The 16,864-nt window shown below is 29.9% G+C and overlaps 2 protein-coding genes and 2 long non-coding RNA genes across 4 annotated transcripts; 2 read left to right on the top strand and 2 right to left on the bottom strand.

The window, feature by feature from the left end:
• The first annotated feature begins 7,216 nt into the window (after positions 1-7,216).
• On the top strand, positions 7,217-9,433 carry LOC108452204 (uncharacterized). Its single transcript, XR_001866356.2, has 2 exons — positions 7,217-8,271; positions 8,418-9,433. It is a non-coding gene; the product is annotated as an uncharacterized LOC108452204 (long non-coding RNA).
• A 3,968-nt stretch (positions 9,434-13,401) lies between these two features.
• On the bottom strand, positions 13,402-15,157 carry LOC128285683 (uncharacterized). The gene is made up of 3 exons (XR_008276217.1): positions 15,141-15,157; positions 14,023-15,046; positions 13,402-13,886 (listed from the first exon to the last, which is right to left on the bottom strand). It is a non-coding gene; the product is annotated as an uncharacterized LOC128285683 (long non-coding RNA).
• On the top strand, positions 14,069-16,303 carry LOC108450176 (uncharacterized). Its single transcript, XM_017747685.2, has 7 exons — positions 14,069-14,338; positions 14,416-14,582; positions 14,690-14,792; positions 14,953-15,069; positions 15,146-15,316; positions 15,558-15,681; positions 15,760-16,303. Exons 1-7 carry the CDS (start codon positions 14,069-14,071, stop codon positions 15,954-15,956), a joined length of 1,149 nt encoding a protein of 382 aa, XP_017603174.1. The 3' UTR covers positions 15,957-16,303.
• Positions 15,475-16,746, bottom strand: LOC108450177 (uncharacterized). Its single transcript, XM_017747686.2, has 3 exons — positions 16,455-16,746; positions 16,126-16,258; positions 15,475-16,019 (listed from the first exon to the last, which is right to left on the bottom strand). Exons 1-3 carry the CDS (start codon positions 16,613-16,615, stop codon positions 15,963-15,965), a joined length of 351 nt encoding a protein of 116 aa, XP_017603175.1. The 5' UTR covers positions 16,616-16,746; the 3' UTR covers positions 15,475-15,962.
• Between the last annotated feature and the right edge of the window lie 118 nt (positions 16,747-16,864).

The raw sequence follows: 16,864 nt of genomic DNA, 5'->3' as shown, positions 1-16,864 counted from the left end.
TCATATTTGTACTCAGAAAACAGTTCATATACTGAACAATGAAACCCCGTCCTTTTTACACCATTAACAATAAATTTGTCTCATCTTTAATAGATTTCACGCTCATCCCTACCCTACGTTGTGTTTGTAATAAATAATGCATTATTACGAAAGTTTACTTTTAAGTGGAATAAGTCATCAAATAATAAAAAAATTATTATATTCTAATTAAAAAAAAAAAAGGTGATAAATTCTGTATTCTTCATCTATGACTGTCATCAAATCAAATTTAAGTACAGGCTTAGTGTACGATTATCATGAACCCATTTTCTTATAAATATCACTTTAAAGTTTAATCATAACCATTCAACATTAACAAATATTTATGATTCCTTATAATTGAACAGTCCAAAAGCTAAAATAATATTCTCTAGATAAGAAAATACCAACTATAATGAATCATTTAACTCCTTTCTATTTGGAAAATCCTTAATTATTTTTATATTCCACACTCCGGCATGAAGATGCTTCATAATACTAAAAGTAAACCTCTTGCCAATATAAAAAAGCTTTAAGTATCATAAGAATAAATGTCCCACATCTAAAATATTTAGCTAAGGCTATAATATTCTACTCTTTGTTGAGTCATATCACATCATCATTCAAGGGTTCCTTTGTTTTTTCTCCCTTCTGTGATATTCAAAACCTACTGTAACACTAGCATAGGGATGGACCGGAGTTAGGATCGATGTTGTTACACTGATTCATAGTTGGCATATTTTGTTTTATCATCTATCATGTGATTTTATATTATTAAAAATCACTACCGATATTGAATATATTTATTTTCATCCCACTCTAGTTCAATTATAATTTTGCACTTGTTATAATATTTTCAATTGTTTTAAACATGATTCTTTAAATATATATATATATATAGATTTCTTTCAATATTATTTTATTATAATTTTTCCTTTTAATATTTATATATATATATATATAAAAGAATAAAATGATAAATTCATATAATAGATCGACAAGTCAAACAATTATTATGATTATTCTATATCCACTATACAAAAAAAAAAATCTATTACCCCACACCACATCCATTTTTTAATAAAAAAATTGTGAGTTCAAAATCTATTAAATGATTCGAGTTTTTATCATCCCTATGTAATACAATTAAAAGGAATTTTAGATTTTCAAAGTAATGTAAAATTTAAGAATAATATCCTCCTTTTAGATGTTGAAAATCATTAAGGGTACATGATCTAGCATAGAGTTGGAGGAAACATGAAGCACGAGGAAGTCGGTTTGATCATATTCAACCCTAATATTAAAGACTGAAACAGAGTTGGAGGAGGCAACCCCAAATATGATTTGTTTCATTGACTTAATTTCCTAAATCATAATAAAGGCTCAAAGTTAGGGACATATGTGGCCCGGGAAGAAGGAATAATGGCAGATAAAATGGAGGAATTGAAGGCAAAAAGAAATGAAATTCTGGCTCCGGTTTTAGTCAATATTGAGAGGACAATTTGTAACAGCATTTGTTCGTATATATTTCCAGAGACTTATTTTTTTATGAAGTAAAATAATTAAATAATATATTATTAGTTCAAAAGTTCAAAAATTAAATTATTATTATCCCATTACATACTTTATTAAATTTATAATAAAATTTTCAATTGTTAAAGAAGCATTATTTAACTAGTTTGTAAAAGTACAAAGAAACTATTTTACTAGTTTGTAAAAGTAGAAAATACAACCTGCTGCACTGTAATAAAAAAATTTGTACAATACTCTCACAGAGAAAAAGTGATGATTAGACGAATGGAAATGAATAGTGAGAAGAAAGAAAATGCGGGAAAGAGGGTACCAACAACCATCCTATATTAATTTTTTTTAATGTTAATTAAAAATAATTAAATAAATTTATATTATTTTATTGTTAATTTTTTAATTTCTTTTCATCAAGAGCTTTATTATTATTTGTGATTACAATAGTTGAGGATTATTATTATTGTAGTTGTAAAGATGAGACAGTGAAATCAGGAAGTGACTGAGAATGTGATGTGATATATCGCTACACATAACAGTTTCTTCATTCCCATGATATTCGCCATTGACCCTTTTGCTTTTAATTCTCTGTGGCAGCTTAAAGCTGAAATACCGCAATTACACTTGTCATGAGTTTGATTGTTCGAATCGGTTTTGTACATGGTTTTCAATATATAAGGATTTTGTATTTTTATAATTTTTAAATTTTTTTAAAATAAATAAGTATTCCTACTTTTAATTAAACTATAATTACTTATCTAAAAATGGGTCGTGCAAATATAAGTGGGTAAAAAATAATTAATTGGTTCAAATTATTTCTAGCCTCCTTGGTTATGAACACGTATATTTAATGTCAACATTTTTAATATATATAATATATACTAGAAATTTTATCTAAAATATATGTGTGAAAATTACATATTTAAAATATAGATATTAATTTAAAAATAACATATAATAAGTAATATAAAATATATTATTTAAAATTAATTAATAATAACACAAAAATACGTATAGTATTAAAATAAAAAAGATTAAATTTTGAGGAAAATGAAATTTAAACACGTACTTACATCATATTATGAATATTAAGTACACTACAATTGTTTATCAGGGTCTGTCAAATTGACTTATGACACCAGCTAGATCAGCAACATTATCAGTATAAACAATTGATGGAAGTAATAAAATATGCTTTAATGGTAAAATTGATGTTTTATTGATGTAAATAGTATGGGTTCAAATCCAACTACATGTAAGTTCTTTATTGGGATTTTTAAAAGAAAAATAAAATACCAATTATAATATAATACAATTAAAATGTAAATATTAAATTAAAATAAATTATTAATTTAGTGGTAAATTAAACATCTATTAACTTAAATAACACATGTTGCAATTTTTATTGAATTTAGGAAAAAAATATAATAAAATAATATACCTTACTTTAATTATGAAAGAATATGTTGGTAAGTTTTTAACTAAATTGATGCTCTATCTAGATTAAGAAAATAGAATATCGAAAATTATTATAAAGTGTAGACAAAATCCAAAATCCATGGGGACTCACATGTGCTTCTTCCCAATTTGTGATTGTATATATAAACCAAAGAATTATTGAAACACAAACATGAGTCATGTCCCACTCCCAATACATGGCAATAATTCTCAATCTTGGAATTTTGATTGCAAATTTTCTATACTCATCATAAATTGGTTTGAACATATACTCCCTTGTATTTAAATTTTTTATGAGAAGATTATACTAATAAGATAATATTTAATACATTAATAAAAAAATAAACCATCACATGTATTTAATTGATATTTAAAATAAATAAATAAAATAATGATGGTTTTTAATCTCATACAATTATTACCATTTGAAAGACATATAAAATGAGATTAACATAAATTTATTTTTATATAAAATCTACAAAAATTAACTAAAATTTTATAACATCTTAATCTTCAAAACTTCAACTTTATCATATAAATATATATTTTTAGGTGTGTTTTCACATTTATTGAATATAATTATATCTACATTAAATTTTAGTTATATTTAAAAATGCAAATTTCCTAAGACTCCTTAATTTAAATTAAGAAAAAAAAAACATGGAATTCCAAACACATGCATACAGCGCTCTTAAAGCTGTATTTGATTTATTAATTTCTGCTGCCAAAGCCAAAGCCAAAGCCAAAGCTTGTTAAAACCTTTTTATTTTTTTCTCAGACAACAACCTTAAATTGCGGTTGAATATGTTGAAAAAGAGATAAAGGGTTTCCAGAAATTGTCTAAAAAATAAATATAAAAAAGCAACCAAAGTACATTCGATCTAATTAATATCTGTTCTTGCACTTTCCCTAATCCAACTAATAAAATAGTAATGTTTTTTCAGCTTCGGCTTTGATTAAAAGAAAAAGGAAAAACAAAGATTTGATTATTAACAGGTAAAACAAATCTGGGTTTGCTTAACTAAGTGGCTTTTACTTCATGTGCACGAGGCACGACATTATGGATTCCGTCTGTACTTTCAAGTAACTGGTTTGGTATCTAAGTATATTTTTATGAACCAAAATCCCTCTACGGTTACTGCTAGGCATGTGCTAAAAGAGATTAATATTAATTAAACTCTTTTAATATATATTTGGCAGAGATTAATTCGTATGTATAGAAGTAGCGGTATAATCTGAAAAAACTAGGTAGATTTGTAGGTTTCCAGGAATCTTTTTTAGGGTTTCTATACTGCAATTGAAAAAGGCTCCTAAAAATAATTGACAAAGCTCGACACTGTAATCAATCAATCAATCTATTTTCTGACAAATTTGAAACATCATGTTATGGACTAATGGATACGAATCTGCACCTTTCTTATGTCAGATGAAAATTCCACCCACTCTATTTCAATCTGCACAGCGATAGACCGATGAATCTCTGGATTAGCTTATGTTTAATTGGAAGCAATGAATATTTCTTTTAAAGATTTTTAATGTTGAGTTAATAAAATTATAATTTTTATTTTTATTCCTATTTGTAACTCTGTTGTAAGCACCTTTCTTACTCAATTTTCGTCATCACAATCTTGTTGTACAGTAACCTCAATCTTCTAAGGTTGGGTTTCATGAATATACAGATATGATATTTTTTACTGATAACCGTAATTATTCTTTTCATCGTAGATATTTTTGGATGAGTCAAGTAGTTGGTCATAAAATATATTTTATTTTTATAAATAAAAATAGACTTTTAAATTACATGATTAAGATAAGTAATTAACATATCAAATCTTGTGATTACAAATAGACCTCCTTCAATCTACCTAGCTGAAAACAGATATTGGGTCTTCTTTTGCACGGCTCATATACGAGTTCTCGCTTAATTTACCTCCAATCCATTACCACTTGCCTAAAAGATTATTAAGCTTCTAAAGTGGCCGATCATGACGATACTTGCATTGTATAGGTGCCCAAATCTCATATTAAGGTAGGGCAACCCTCCCCTATAAATACTATTCTCTAATATTAGGATATATCTCTCTTTTTCACCCTTTCTACTCTATCATAAAATACTGTAACCTTCCTTTTATGACTTTCTACACGCCCCAAGTCTCCTACTTCTTCTTTTATGACTTTCAACAATATCAATAAATAAATATATAATGTTAAAATAAATTTATAAATCATAATTATAAAGTGATTGCATCACCAATCAGTTGACTCTTAAAAATAGTTTTTGGGGTAATTTGCATATCAGTTTTATGGTTTATATTTAAAATTTATGATTATCCTTCTTAATAATGTTGTCTCCAAAATTCAACTAAAAAATGTTGGAAACTCAAAATAATCATTTAAAATGTTATAATAATTAATAAATAGATTTTATCACAGTTAGCATTTAGGTAAAAACTATTTTATGTTAAAAATGTTTTACATTTAAATTTTTTAATAATGAATATTGGTAGTGGTAATGAATTTATATTTCAATAATGTATGTTCAATTTTGTATTTGTAATTTTTAATTCTTTTATTTAAATATGATATAAAAGTATGAAAAAATAAAATATCATCATCATAATATTAATTATAATTTCAATAAAGCGTATTTCTATAATTTCATAACTGAGTTGGTGACTTAGACTAAAAATACTAAGTAATGCTTGAAATGCCCATGTTAAAAACAGTGTTTCTAATTAAATTCATATACGTATATATAAAAAAAGATAAAAAAAATTATTAAAAACAAAGAGTAATATTATTAAAAAATTTAATATTCCAGTTGGAATGTAAATTTACTGAAGAATAGGTGCATTCTCATATCAGAGGTTACAGTGCGAATGTAAAATCTACAAACCAAACTTCCATTGCTTCAATGGCTTTAAATTCTAATTTAAAAAATTAACCAAAATTCAATATAAGTACGGAAATTTAAACCTACAAACCCAAACAAGTAAACCTGTTCTAAGCTCCCACATATTAACAGATGTCATGTTCAACTGCAAGATTAGATACAAACGATAACAAAAAAAAAAAAGTTCACAGCATAGATACGAAGTTAATTAATCATGCAAAGAAAATCTGGAAGCAAATATAAAAAAGAATTAAGTGTTTATGAACAAGTAGTGCATTAAATATAAAAAATGTAGGGCATATTGCAAAGCAACGAAGCGATGGGCCCTTCATAAATCATAATGCTAAGAGATTGGTAGGAGCCTCAAGCAAAGGATTATACATTGAAAAAAGAAGAATATGAATAAATCTCTCTCTCTCTCTCTCTCTCTCTCTATCTTTTTTGTTGTTGTTGCAGTAGTATTATGATATTTGCTAAATGAAGGTCTTAAAATCACTTTGTAGAATTATTTATATGAAAATATTTTCTTTTAAAAAAGTATAGAAAAAGATGAATGTTGTTGCATTTTTTTTCTTTTTCATTTTGAAGGGTTAAAAATATGTTTCTTGTCGATCGAGTTTTAACTCAATTAATATGAAAATTGTTAGCAGTACAAGTGAACGTGAGTTTAAGTAAGCTGTAGATGCGTATTATCCTCCTATTTAAAGGTTGAGGAGGGAATATAAGTAGTTTTAAGTATTGTATAAAAAAAGAATAGATATAATCGAACTTATAATGAAATTGTTAAAAGATATTTCTATTTGTAAGTTGATAAATAATCATCTAATACAACTAACTCAAATCATGTTAAATTAAACTTAAACTTTGATAATTAAAGGTTAAATGCTTCAAGTTGCTTTTGGAAATTTGTTATTGGACTTAAACATTAATAATTGAATATTTTACTTTTAAAATTTAATTTATTTATCTTTCAAATTTTAAAATTAAAATTCAATTATTAATTTGGTCTCATTTTTTATTAAATTTACTAATGTAATATTTTATTTGATATTTATAAAAATAACATTAAAATAAACTTAATAATTGAACTTATATTTTGTAATTTTGTAATTTAAAAAATAGAAAATAAATAAAAAACTAAATTTTAAATATACCAACTTACATTTTTAATAGTAAAATCAAAAGAAAAGAGCTTAGAAAAAACTGAAAATTTAAAAGAAAAAATCTAATTTATTATTTTCTTACTAAAATAAATAAGAATGACGTAAAATTATACCTAAATTGATTTAATACCAACTCTTCAAACATATCTTAAATGTAATTAAGACTTCAAACAACTTAAAATCTCAAAATCAAAAAATTAACTCGAACTTTCTCAAAGACACAGATTACACCCTAGTTTGAACAGAGCCCTTTCTTTATTAGCTTATATAATGGCGTATCCTTCCACTTACGGATCCACCATAGCTGCTATAGCCCGAGTTTGCTTGTCATAATAGAAATAAACGAAGGAAGAAAAAAGCTCTCCACTCTTCACCTTTTTCCTCTTCGAGTCTCTCTCTTTGACTGGCCTTTGTGCAAAGATCTTCCTTTTTTAAACAGTCGCTTTCTTTACTCTCCCTTTCCCTTCTTTCTCTTAATTGCTAAAGCAGCTTCCACTTCCACTCGGTTTAACCCATGATCCATTTCAACCTGTCACAGTGGAGAGCAATTTGTATGGCTAATTTCTAACTCACCTATTCTTTTTTGTTTGTGGTTCTCTAGTCTAGGGTTGCATGAGATGAGAGACATGGCTCTTTTTCTTTTTTTTTTTTCAGTTCACAGGTGTTTATATATGTTGTTGTGTTATTTTGTTTTAAAGCTTTGTGATTGATGATCTGATAGGTAAGAGAGAGCTTTCTTCAGTCCACTCATGGGATGGGGATGGGGTTTAATTAGCTGCCGACTCATTCATCCAAATACTGTGTTACAAAACCCAGTAAATGAGTGAATGATGCGGGAGACAAATTGAATCCTAATCTTCCTGTGCTTGGACTGAAGGGAGCTCCCTCCCTCCTTTGCTATTATTTTATTTAATCCTTTTCATAATTTTTTATTTTTATTTCCTCACATCACGATTTTATCAACACCCCAAACGCTACTTTCCTCGAGGTTTTTCATGACAGCCACTGCGAGGTAATGTTGGAATAATATGATCATCATCCTTAACTTTAACTGTAACTTGTTCGTTTGTTGTTCATGGACATTTACATAGATATTCTCAACTTCTTAATGGCGGTGGCTTCTCATTCTTTGACCGTACTACGAAAGTAAAGCATTGTTTTTGCTCTTAAAGGAAATTATGCAGCAGTTTCCTCACTCTAGGGCTGAGGTTTCAGGTTTGTACTCTTTAAAGAACAGTGTTTTTTACCGAAAGAAGTCTCTTTTATGTGAGGTAACTATGAAGTAACTAGCCAACTAGATGTTGTGTTTGGTTCTTAAAATTGGCTGCTGGTTTTTAAATCTCTGAATGATTTTGAAGCAGCTCTCGAGGACTTGGAGTCCAGATGTTTTTAGGGTTTTACTGTGAAGCTGCTGTTGCAGACTTTCTTGTTTAAAGCTCCCACCTAAAAAGGCAACCATATGGGAGGCGAAGCTCTCATAAAGGACACGCTCCACGAAAAAAGCCTTCTTGGGTCTTGCTATCTTACTGCAACAAGTTCCTAGACATGTCTGATGTCTCCCCCCAGTTCATGTGCAATTACACAAATATCCTTTCAGTCGTCTTAAAGTTTTGGGTCCAAGATTTGCAGAAATATGGAAAACTTGTAATTTGTTCTAAAGCTTAGTTTGTTTTTTTTTTTTTTGTTCAATTAGCTCCTGGGGTAGCTGGTAAAACCAGTCAGAAGGGCATAATCCCAGTTTTGTTTTCCTTGCTGCCCTGAGAAAAACACACATGCATTCAACCAGACATGATTGAAGCAATAACATCAATGACTGCCGAGAACTCTCAACCAGCTTTTCCTTTGCTAGAGAAGCAGTTGATGATAAAATATCAGATTCAAGGATAACATTAAATATAGGATTGTGCTGTTTGTAGTTCTCTTGCCTAAAATGTACTGCGGACTGAGTTGAGCATACCCACTACGAATTTTTGCTGTATGTATTGAATCGGATGCTGAGGTTTCTAGGGCCTAGGGCGATTGTAACTATGATCTGTATGTAAAGCAATACTAAATCGGCCAAGTAGCTAAATGAAAGGCTGCTGGGAATTATTAGCTTTTTTGTTGTGTTAATGGCTTGCTACAGAATATTAATTTATAAACTGAATCCACTGCCTGTGATGTTCCCTCGTACAGAAAATGGAAGCTTTTGCAAAAGAAAATAAATGGCGATTACCGGTTAGGTCATCCCGAAGCTAATGGACGTACAAAGCAGATTTCATCTTCAGTTAGGTCATGTTTTAGATGTGTTTATTTTATGGTTTTTGTAAGTAATAAGTTACAAACTAGTCTGCTGATTGTGCAGTGTTTATATTAACTTTCAAATTGGCTGAGAAAATTTGAGCCTGCTTTCCATGAAACCCTATTTTAACATGGGGTTTTTTGTTCTTTTCCTTGTTATGGGTTCTATCGTCTTGGTGCTTACCCTACAAAGGACACCAGTGAGTTCCCGAGATGGGGAAGTTACAATGACTTGGTTTAAATTAAGTTATTTTTTCATTAAAAAGGTTCCAACTTCAAATTTTAATTAATGCATATCTCTTATGGATTATCATTTGGTAAAGATATGTATTAAAATTTATTTATATTTTATGTTCAAAATAAATTAATGGTCGACTCATATATCACAAATAGATATGCTATGCTGAATCCATAATGTCAAGTATAATTTTTGCACCATCTTTAACCAACACAAATGTGACATGGTTTTTTGTCATTATTGTATCATAATTATAATCAGATGGAATCATAATTTCCACGTGCTGGTTTCTTAATGGTCCCTCGAGCTGGAAATATTTCTATTATGATTTAAAGAAAAAAGGATGCTCAAAGTTGGGTGTTTATGATGACAAGGATGTGAGATGTTTTGTATTTTAGTTTAATAAGAGCTGAAAGATTGCAGAGTTTTGGTGTGTGATTAAATGACTGGGGCCTGGATGTTCCAACCCGTTAGGAAAAAGGTTGAGTGTTGATGAACTGTATCCATTAATTTCTTTAACCAAATCTCCAACATCACCCTTTTTTTTATAAATATAAATATATGCATATGGATGAAACTAATCAGAAAATGATGCCAAACAAAATGGAGGTGAATTGTATTATATACATATATATATATATATATATATATATATATATATAGCATCTTTGATATATCAAATTAAAAACTTTTTGGACATAACTTGTAGGTAGGCCAGGATTTTTCTGAATAAAGATGCATGTTACTGTACAAGATTCTATTGTAATGTAGAAGGAACATATAAATACAGGTGATGCTAAGAAATTTGTTTGATTATCAAAATAATAAGTTACAAAAATTTATGTTTACATATCCATATCTCTCCTTTCTTTTATATAATATTTTTTTTTGATTTATCACCGTATCTATTGGAGCGAGCTTAGTAATTAATTCTCCGTATTCTACATGCATATTAAGGGGTAGATGCTGGCCATGAGTTTTAAAGTTGCTCCGTACTCAATGTGATGATTGAACATTTGTCCATTAGTTAAGGTAGGAGAGATCCTTACCATCTCATCTAACTCCCATGGTTAAAAAAAAAGAGGTGCAATACGAGAACTTCCAAGGAGGTCACCCATCCTAAAAATACTTTCGTCCAAACACACTTAATTATAGAGTTCTGATGGAATCTATATCTATATATATATATATTTAAGGGATTTTCAAAAAATATCTATATCTATATAATTTATCCTTGTGTTTAGACATCACTAAAGTCATAATTACTAGGGTAGTAATTAATTACACCCTCTTGTAATTGTAAGAATTTGTACTTTTCCAGATGCTTTTGGCTGATAAAGTGTGATTGTATCATAACTTTTTATATCGTGTTTGATAGTATAAATTATAATTATTTAATCACATAATTTATTTTTAATATTAATTACTATAAAAATAATTAATAATGGTCTAAACAAGTAACAAAATTAAAATCAAATCATCTTATCTAATACATTAGTCAAAAAGGTAGCTGATAATATGATTACAAATTAAAGAAACAAAATAATAAACATAAGATATAATTTTATCTAATTTCTCTAATATTTCTATATTTGTTAAGTTATTCCCTATGTAATATTTAACATGTAGTCATTAACCTGTTAGTCCCTAACTAATTTCTTCATCATCTATACTTTTCAAAGTACGGCTCATTCCTATTTCGCCTACGAATGGAGTTATGAAGTAAGCAACATACTAGCACAATATAACCTTGTTTATTTTTATCGATAGTGTTGTTAATGTGAGAAATAGTTTTTAAGAATAACAAATGTCCTCTCAAACACATTTCAAAACTTTAAACATCTCAAATCAAAGAGTTTGTGAACCATATTTAGTGCTTGTATTTGCTTTATTCTTTTAAATGGTATTGCAACCCATAATATACTGTAAGAATTTTTTTATTTTTTATTTTTTTTTGCATAATCAACTTTGTGGATTACAAGGTGTAATTTTTAACCTGTTTTGGGATATTTCTCAAATAACATTTCTTTACACTTTAGAATATGAGGCACAAACAAACGTTATAGTCCTTCGATTATAATAGTTTTATAAACCTAATTTGTAGCTAATTTATATCTCAGTATCAAATATCAAATTAATTTTATACATTTTTATTAATATTTTGATTACTATTATTCCACAGAAATTATATAAAATTTATAATATAATCATTATAAACCTAATTTGCTATTAAGAAAAAGTTGTATGAAATATTTGAGCTTGTGTGTCCCATAACAAAGCATTTTTATCCAAGAACAAATGCATAACTATGCTTTCAAAATAATGAAATATGTTTCTTGAAATTAAAATTAAAATATTTTTTATTATTGTATAAAAATAATTTTTAAACTTAAATAATATATGTGTTTAAAAATATAGGGTAATTGGTAATTGTTTGTAATTACTCGCGTAATTTAACTATTTCAAAAGAATTGGAAAGTGTAATTGGGTGATCCAATTACACTCAATTTAATAGAATTTACCAATTACACTGGTTATACAAACATGCCACTCATGTAATTACAAACAATTACACCTAAATTCAATTGCTAAGTGACTTTCAAAACATAATGTGAATTATAGTTATCAAACATATTTAAATGATTTTATTTTTAAATAAAATAAATTTTTTGATAATTTATCCTAATTTTGTTAATTCAAACATATAATCTAAAAAAAGTATACGTATGCAAATTAAAGTTTTGTTTTAGCATGGATGAAAGGAACCTTCATTTATTAGACGAAAAATTTGATTTTTCTTTCTGTACTATACATTATATTAAAAAAAAAAAAGAATCTGTAAGTTCTCGACATCCCGTTTGAGATAGTTCGCGATTTAATGGATAGAAATAAATTTTCAGGCATTTTCTTTTGTTAAATGATATTTTTGTTGTTTTTTAGATTATTTCTCAACAAAAAAAAAGTATTCAATGTTATTATTTCAACTTTTGCTAACTTTAGGAGTCAAAAAGATAATACAGAAAGATATGAAATTGTCCAAAGAATCTGCACTTTTTGATAGAAAAACATTAGATATCCAATTGTTAGTCAAGATTGTTAATCTTTTGTGATTTACCTTCGATATTTCCAAGTACCCTTTGATTGCATTAACATGCAAAAGTTTGATTAAATATAATTATATTTTCTTTCGCTTTATGATAATTAAGATCTGGAAAGATATATTGCTTCCATAACAATGCACCTTAAATGCCGAATACCCAAAGTCGTGTAACTCCTTTTTCTTCTTATGGAGCTTTTCCTTATATTTGGTTTTTAATTTTTTACACTTGCACCAATACTGCTTAATCTGAGATATGTATGTATTGTTGGTATCTAGTATAGTTACTTATAATTTTTCATCATTCATGTTATTATTTTTTGTATTTATCATTAAGAATTTTTAATTTTTTATTTATGCATGTATGTATTTGTACTCACGGACTTCATAGACTCATTCCAAATGTGATGGGCAGCTACCCTACATCTTATAGGGCATGGCATTGTCCACGACATAGTCTCAGTGGACTATGTGTATTTTTCATTAAAATATTATTATTTTGTTACTTTTTTTTCTTTTATTATCTCTTGTTCAATTAGAACTCTTGTGATTTTTTTTTATTATCTCTTGTTCAATTAGAACTCTTGTGATTTTTCTTTATAAATAGAGACTACGGACTAGCATTGCTACTTTGTCAATTTATAATGAGATCTATTTTTATTACTCCATTGATGTATAATAAAATTCATTTTACAAATAAATTCTATTTCTTGTTAGTGCTCAACTTAAGTTTCTAGGGGAAAATTAATAGTTTTCCTTGTGTGCAATCGATTCGTGAATTTAGAGGTCAATCTCTATGTATAACAAAATGATTGATATATTGAATATGGGGGTTAAGACATGACAACATTCAAACAAGGAAAAGGAACCTCGGTGCACATAAGGAGACCTTCAAACAAGAAATGATGGAGAAAAGAATTCAAAAGAGGACTGAAATACATTTTGAACCCTTTAATTTCATGTACTAGGTGTACATTATAACTGGTGCAATGGCCCATAAACTTGATATTTTCAAATTACGATTTTCATGGGGAATAATATGCCTGCCTCGCCTGCAGAACCCGCCCCCTAAGGCCCACACCACCTCATTTGTCAATTCACAGCATGCCATGCCATTCTCCTCTTCTGTTTATTCACTCATTCCAAGTTCCATTCAATCAAAAACCATAAAATAACCTGATTACGCACTGGATATTATTCAAATCCAACTAGCACCTGCCAACAAATGAGTGCAGCCCGAAAATGAGAATCCAATAGTCATTTTCAAGGTTTATGGCCCTTGGAAAGCGTAATGAACCAATGGGGCTTTAGCACAACAGTATTCTGGTCACGAAAAAGGGATAAGATATACCTTTATTGCGAAAGACTTGAGCCACACAAGGTTTGGGAACTCAAGCATGGAAGGTAAACTGCTGGAGATGTTTGAAGTTGGGCCCTGTGAAGATGACTACCAGCTGGGTTTTCTCATAGGTCAAAGGTTTTGCAATCAAATAAGAAGCAGGTTGGCTGGGGACCTCATTCTTCAAAAACAGCTCCTTCCTTTTGCTCGAACACCGCATGCACAACCGCTGCTCAAAGCACTCTCGGAAACAAACCAGAAGAAGTTCCCAAGATATTGGGCTGAGCTTTTAGGGACTGCAGACGGAAGCGGTGTGCTGGTTCTTGATGTAGTGATCACAAACTGTTAATTTCATCAATATACTGTTCTATTGAATAAAATCACATTCTACTCCTTCATGTGCAGATAATACTAGTCAACTTCAGAAAGGAGATACTCCCATTCATTTCAAAAACAACAATGAATTCAAATGCTGATACTACAGATGACTGTTCTGATGTTCTCATTGTTAGTGATTCAATGGCAGTAGCAGCTCATAATGAGGATGCAAACGTTTCTCTAGTAGGCCACACGTATGCTTTTTGTTTCATGAATTCTGTTCAGATTCTAGGAAAGAGTGCAATATGTACGATAAATCAATATCCCGTAACATGCATACGTGTCTATGATGGGTTTGCAGCTATTTGATCAAGGGAAAACTATCAAATGGATTATCCTTCATAGCTTACACATATGCAGGAGAGCTTCCAAGTTGTGCTTTTGGACTTAACAGTCAAGGACTGGTAAAATTTCTTTCATACATCTGAAATCTGTACAGGACCATCTTATACTAAAAAGAGTGCTAAAACAGAAGGCCAAAATATGAACCTCACCATATGTAGATGCCTTCTAAAGGAGTATTATATCAAAAGAAATCTAATATTCCCTTCATACATACCTTAGGCATTCACACTGAATTCAGTACCTCCAGTTGAAGATGAGATTGTACCAGCTGGCATTGGAAGGAACTTTGTCTCTAGAGACCTTCTGGAAGCAACTAGTACTGCAGACGCATTAGCTGTAAGACCCTCTAATGTTTGTTTACTGTATCGATCAGCCTGATCATTTAAGGTACTGATAGACGGATTAACCTCAGAGAATACGTTCATCAGAAGTCTCTGTGGGACACAGTTACAATTTAATCGATATACAGAAGCGTATGATCTTGAATGTAGAAACTGCATCAAGATCGCGAGTTTCAGTTCATGAGGTTGGAGCGACACCATTTTTCCACGCAAACATGTATCTCCATCTTCAGGTTCAACAGGTAAACAATAGAACACGTAACAGAAGGAATAAAGGTACCTGACCACCACTGTAATTGTAAGCCAAGTGTGACATTCAGCACGGTAGAGCTGATACTCTCTTACGGCTAGATTTATAAGTGGCTACTGAGCTGAATCTCAAAATTTATTATCACATATATTCTTGTTATTTAGCACAGTCCCAATCAATTATATAGCTCAATTCCATTACATTGAAGCTGAAACCAATGTTTTGAAATAAAGGTACATGATGAAAACTCAATAAGCAGGCAAAAAAGAGCAGCATTTCTACCACAAGGATCAAAAACCGATGTCTTGTCTCTTCTAGGAGATACAGAAGATACAAAATACCCCATCTACATGACAGGTAAAAAATGAAGGATGGAAATGAAGAGCAGCTTCTGTTCAATTGTAATTAACTTACCTTTATTGGTATTACTTTCAGGTCCAACTCTTTATACACTCTGCACAACTGTCATTGATTTGGATGAAAGAACACTTACAATAATTGAAGGAAACCCAAAGTATGGGAAAGTTTCGCATGTCTTTTCGATGTCTTCAAACGAGTTAAACCTCAAATTGGTCAACCATGCTGAATTAAACCTCAAATTGGTCAACCATGCTGAAGGGACTCATCTCTAGAACATGTTATGCTGGTTCATAGAGGCCAACCATGTGACCGTCAATGCAACGCAAGGCAGCAACCTAAAAATAGCGAACAAATTCAGACTCGCACCTTCAGTTCACAATCAAGCTAAGGCTAAGCATAAGAATGACTAAGTCAGGGATGAAGAAACAAGGAAGGCAATACCTTGCCATGGATTTCATATTTGATGGGACCATCTAGTTCAGCTCCTAATGCCATTAATTTTGTTACTGTACTATTAATGTCATTCACTGTGAATGATAAAACTGAAGAGCAACCGTTCTGCATCGCATTATCACTGTCAAACAAAACTCAATCAGAATTATATATTTTCAACTCAAAATTTCCCCTCTTTATTTTCCATTTAAGCTAAGTAAATCTCGGACTACCCAGAATCCAATTTATTTTTGTGTATTTTTCATTAAAAGTTCAAAATCATCAAAGAAATTTATCGAAACTTCCATGAAAGGGAAAGCAAAATGTAAAAGTAGTACCAAGGGGATTGCATGAGAGCAAGTTTGAGAGGACCAGACTGGAGCTCGGCCCACCGAAGCGTACAGACGTTGACGGAGAAGTCGAGCCCTTGTGAGTAGAACTTTGCCGCCTTGGGAACGTCTTTGTGGAGTTGGAGTAACCACCTAAACGACGCCGCCATCTACCTCCCTCCTTCCTTCCAGTTCACTTGCTCATTCTCCGTGCGATTGCTAGCAATTTGGGTTGTTTTTTTCCTAAATGGTGCCCGTTTGCAGCTGCTCAGCCCAAAACATCCATTTGAATGCTATATTGTATATTCCATTTTGAATTTCCCTAAGGCCCAACACTCCACTAAACAAGATGGAAAACAGCATTTCTCCAATGGCCTTGGAGTTAAAAAAAAAAGAAAAAAGTTAAAATATGGTATAAA

This window comes from Gossypium arboreum, chromosome 12, assembly GCF_025698485.1.
Source record: "Gossypium arboreum isolate Shixiya-1 chromosome 12, ASM2569848v2, whole genome shotgun sequence".
NCBI lineage: Eukaryota > Viridiplantae > Streptophyta > Magnoliopsida > Malvales > Malvaceae > Gossypium > Gossypium arboreum.
The sequence above is the reverse complement of the archived record's forward strand: the minus strand, read 5'-3'. Positions and strand labels throughout refer to the sequence as shown.

What these genes read in the sequence shown, in the direction of transcription:
- LOC108450177 (XM_017747686.2), bottom strand. Translation starts at nt 16,615, where the DNA reads ATGGCGGCGTCGTTTAGGTGGTTACTCCAACTCCACAAAGACGTTCCC. An exon ending in GCTCTCATGCAATCCCCTTG is followed by an intron (nt 16,259 to 16,454) that starts GTACTACTTTTA and finishes TTTGTTTGACAG; the next exon opens with TGATAATGCGATGCAGAACG. An exon ending in AATATGAAATCCATGGCAAG is followed by an intron (nt 16,020 to 16,125) that starts GTATTGCCTTCC and finishes CGCTATTTTTAG; the next exon opens with GTTGCTGCCTTGCGTTGCAT.
- LOC108450176 (XM_017747685.2), top strand. Translation starts at nt 14,069, where the DNA reads ATGGAAGGTAAACTGCTGGAGATGTTTGAAGTTGGGCCCTGTGAAGAT. An exon ending in GACTTAACAGTCAAGGACTG is followed by an intron (nt 14,793 to 14,952) that starts GTAAAATTTCTT and finishes TACATACCTTAG; the next exon opens with GCATTCACACTGAATTCAGT. An exon ending in TCCATCTTCAGGTTCAACAG is followed by an intron (nt 15,317 to 15,557) that starts GTAAACAATAGA and finishes TTTGAAATAAAG; the next exon opens with GTACATGATGAAAACTCAAT.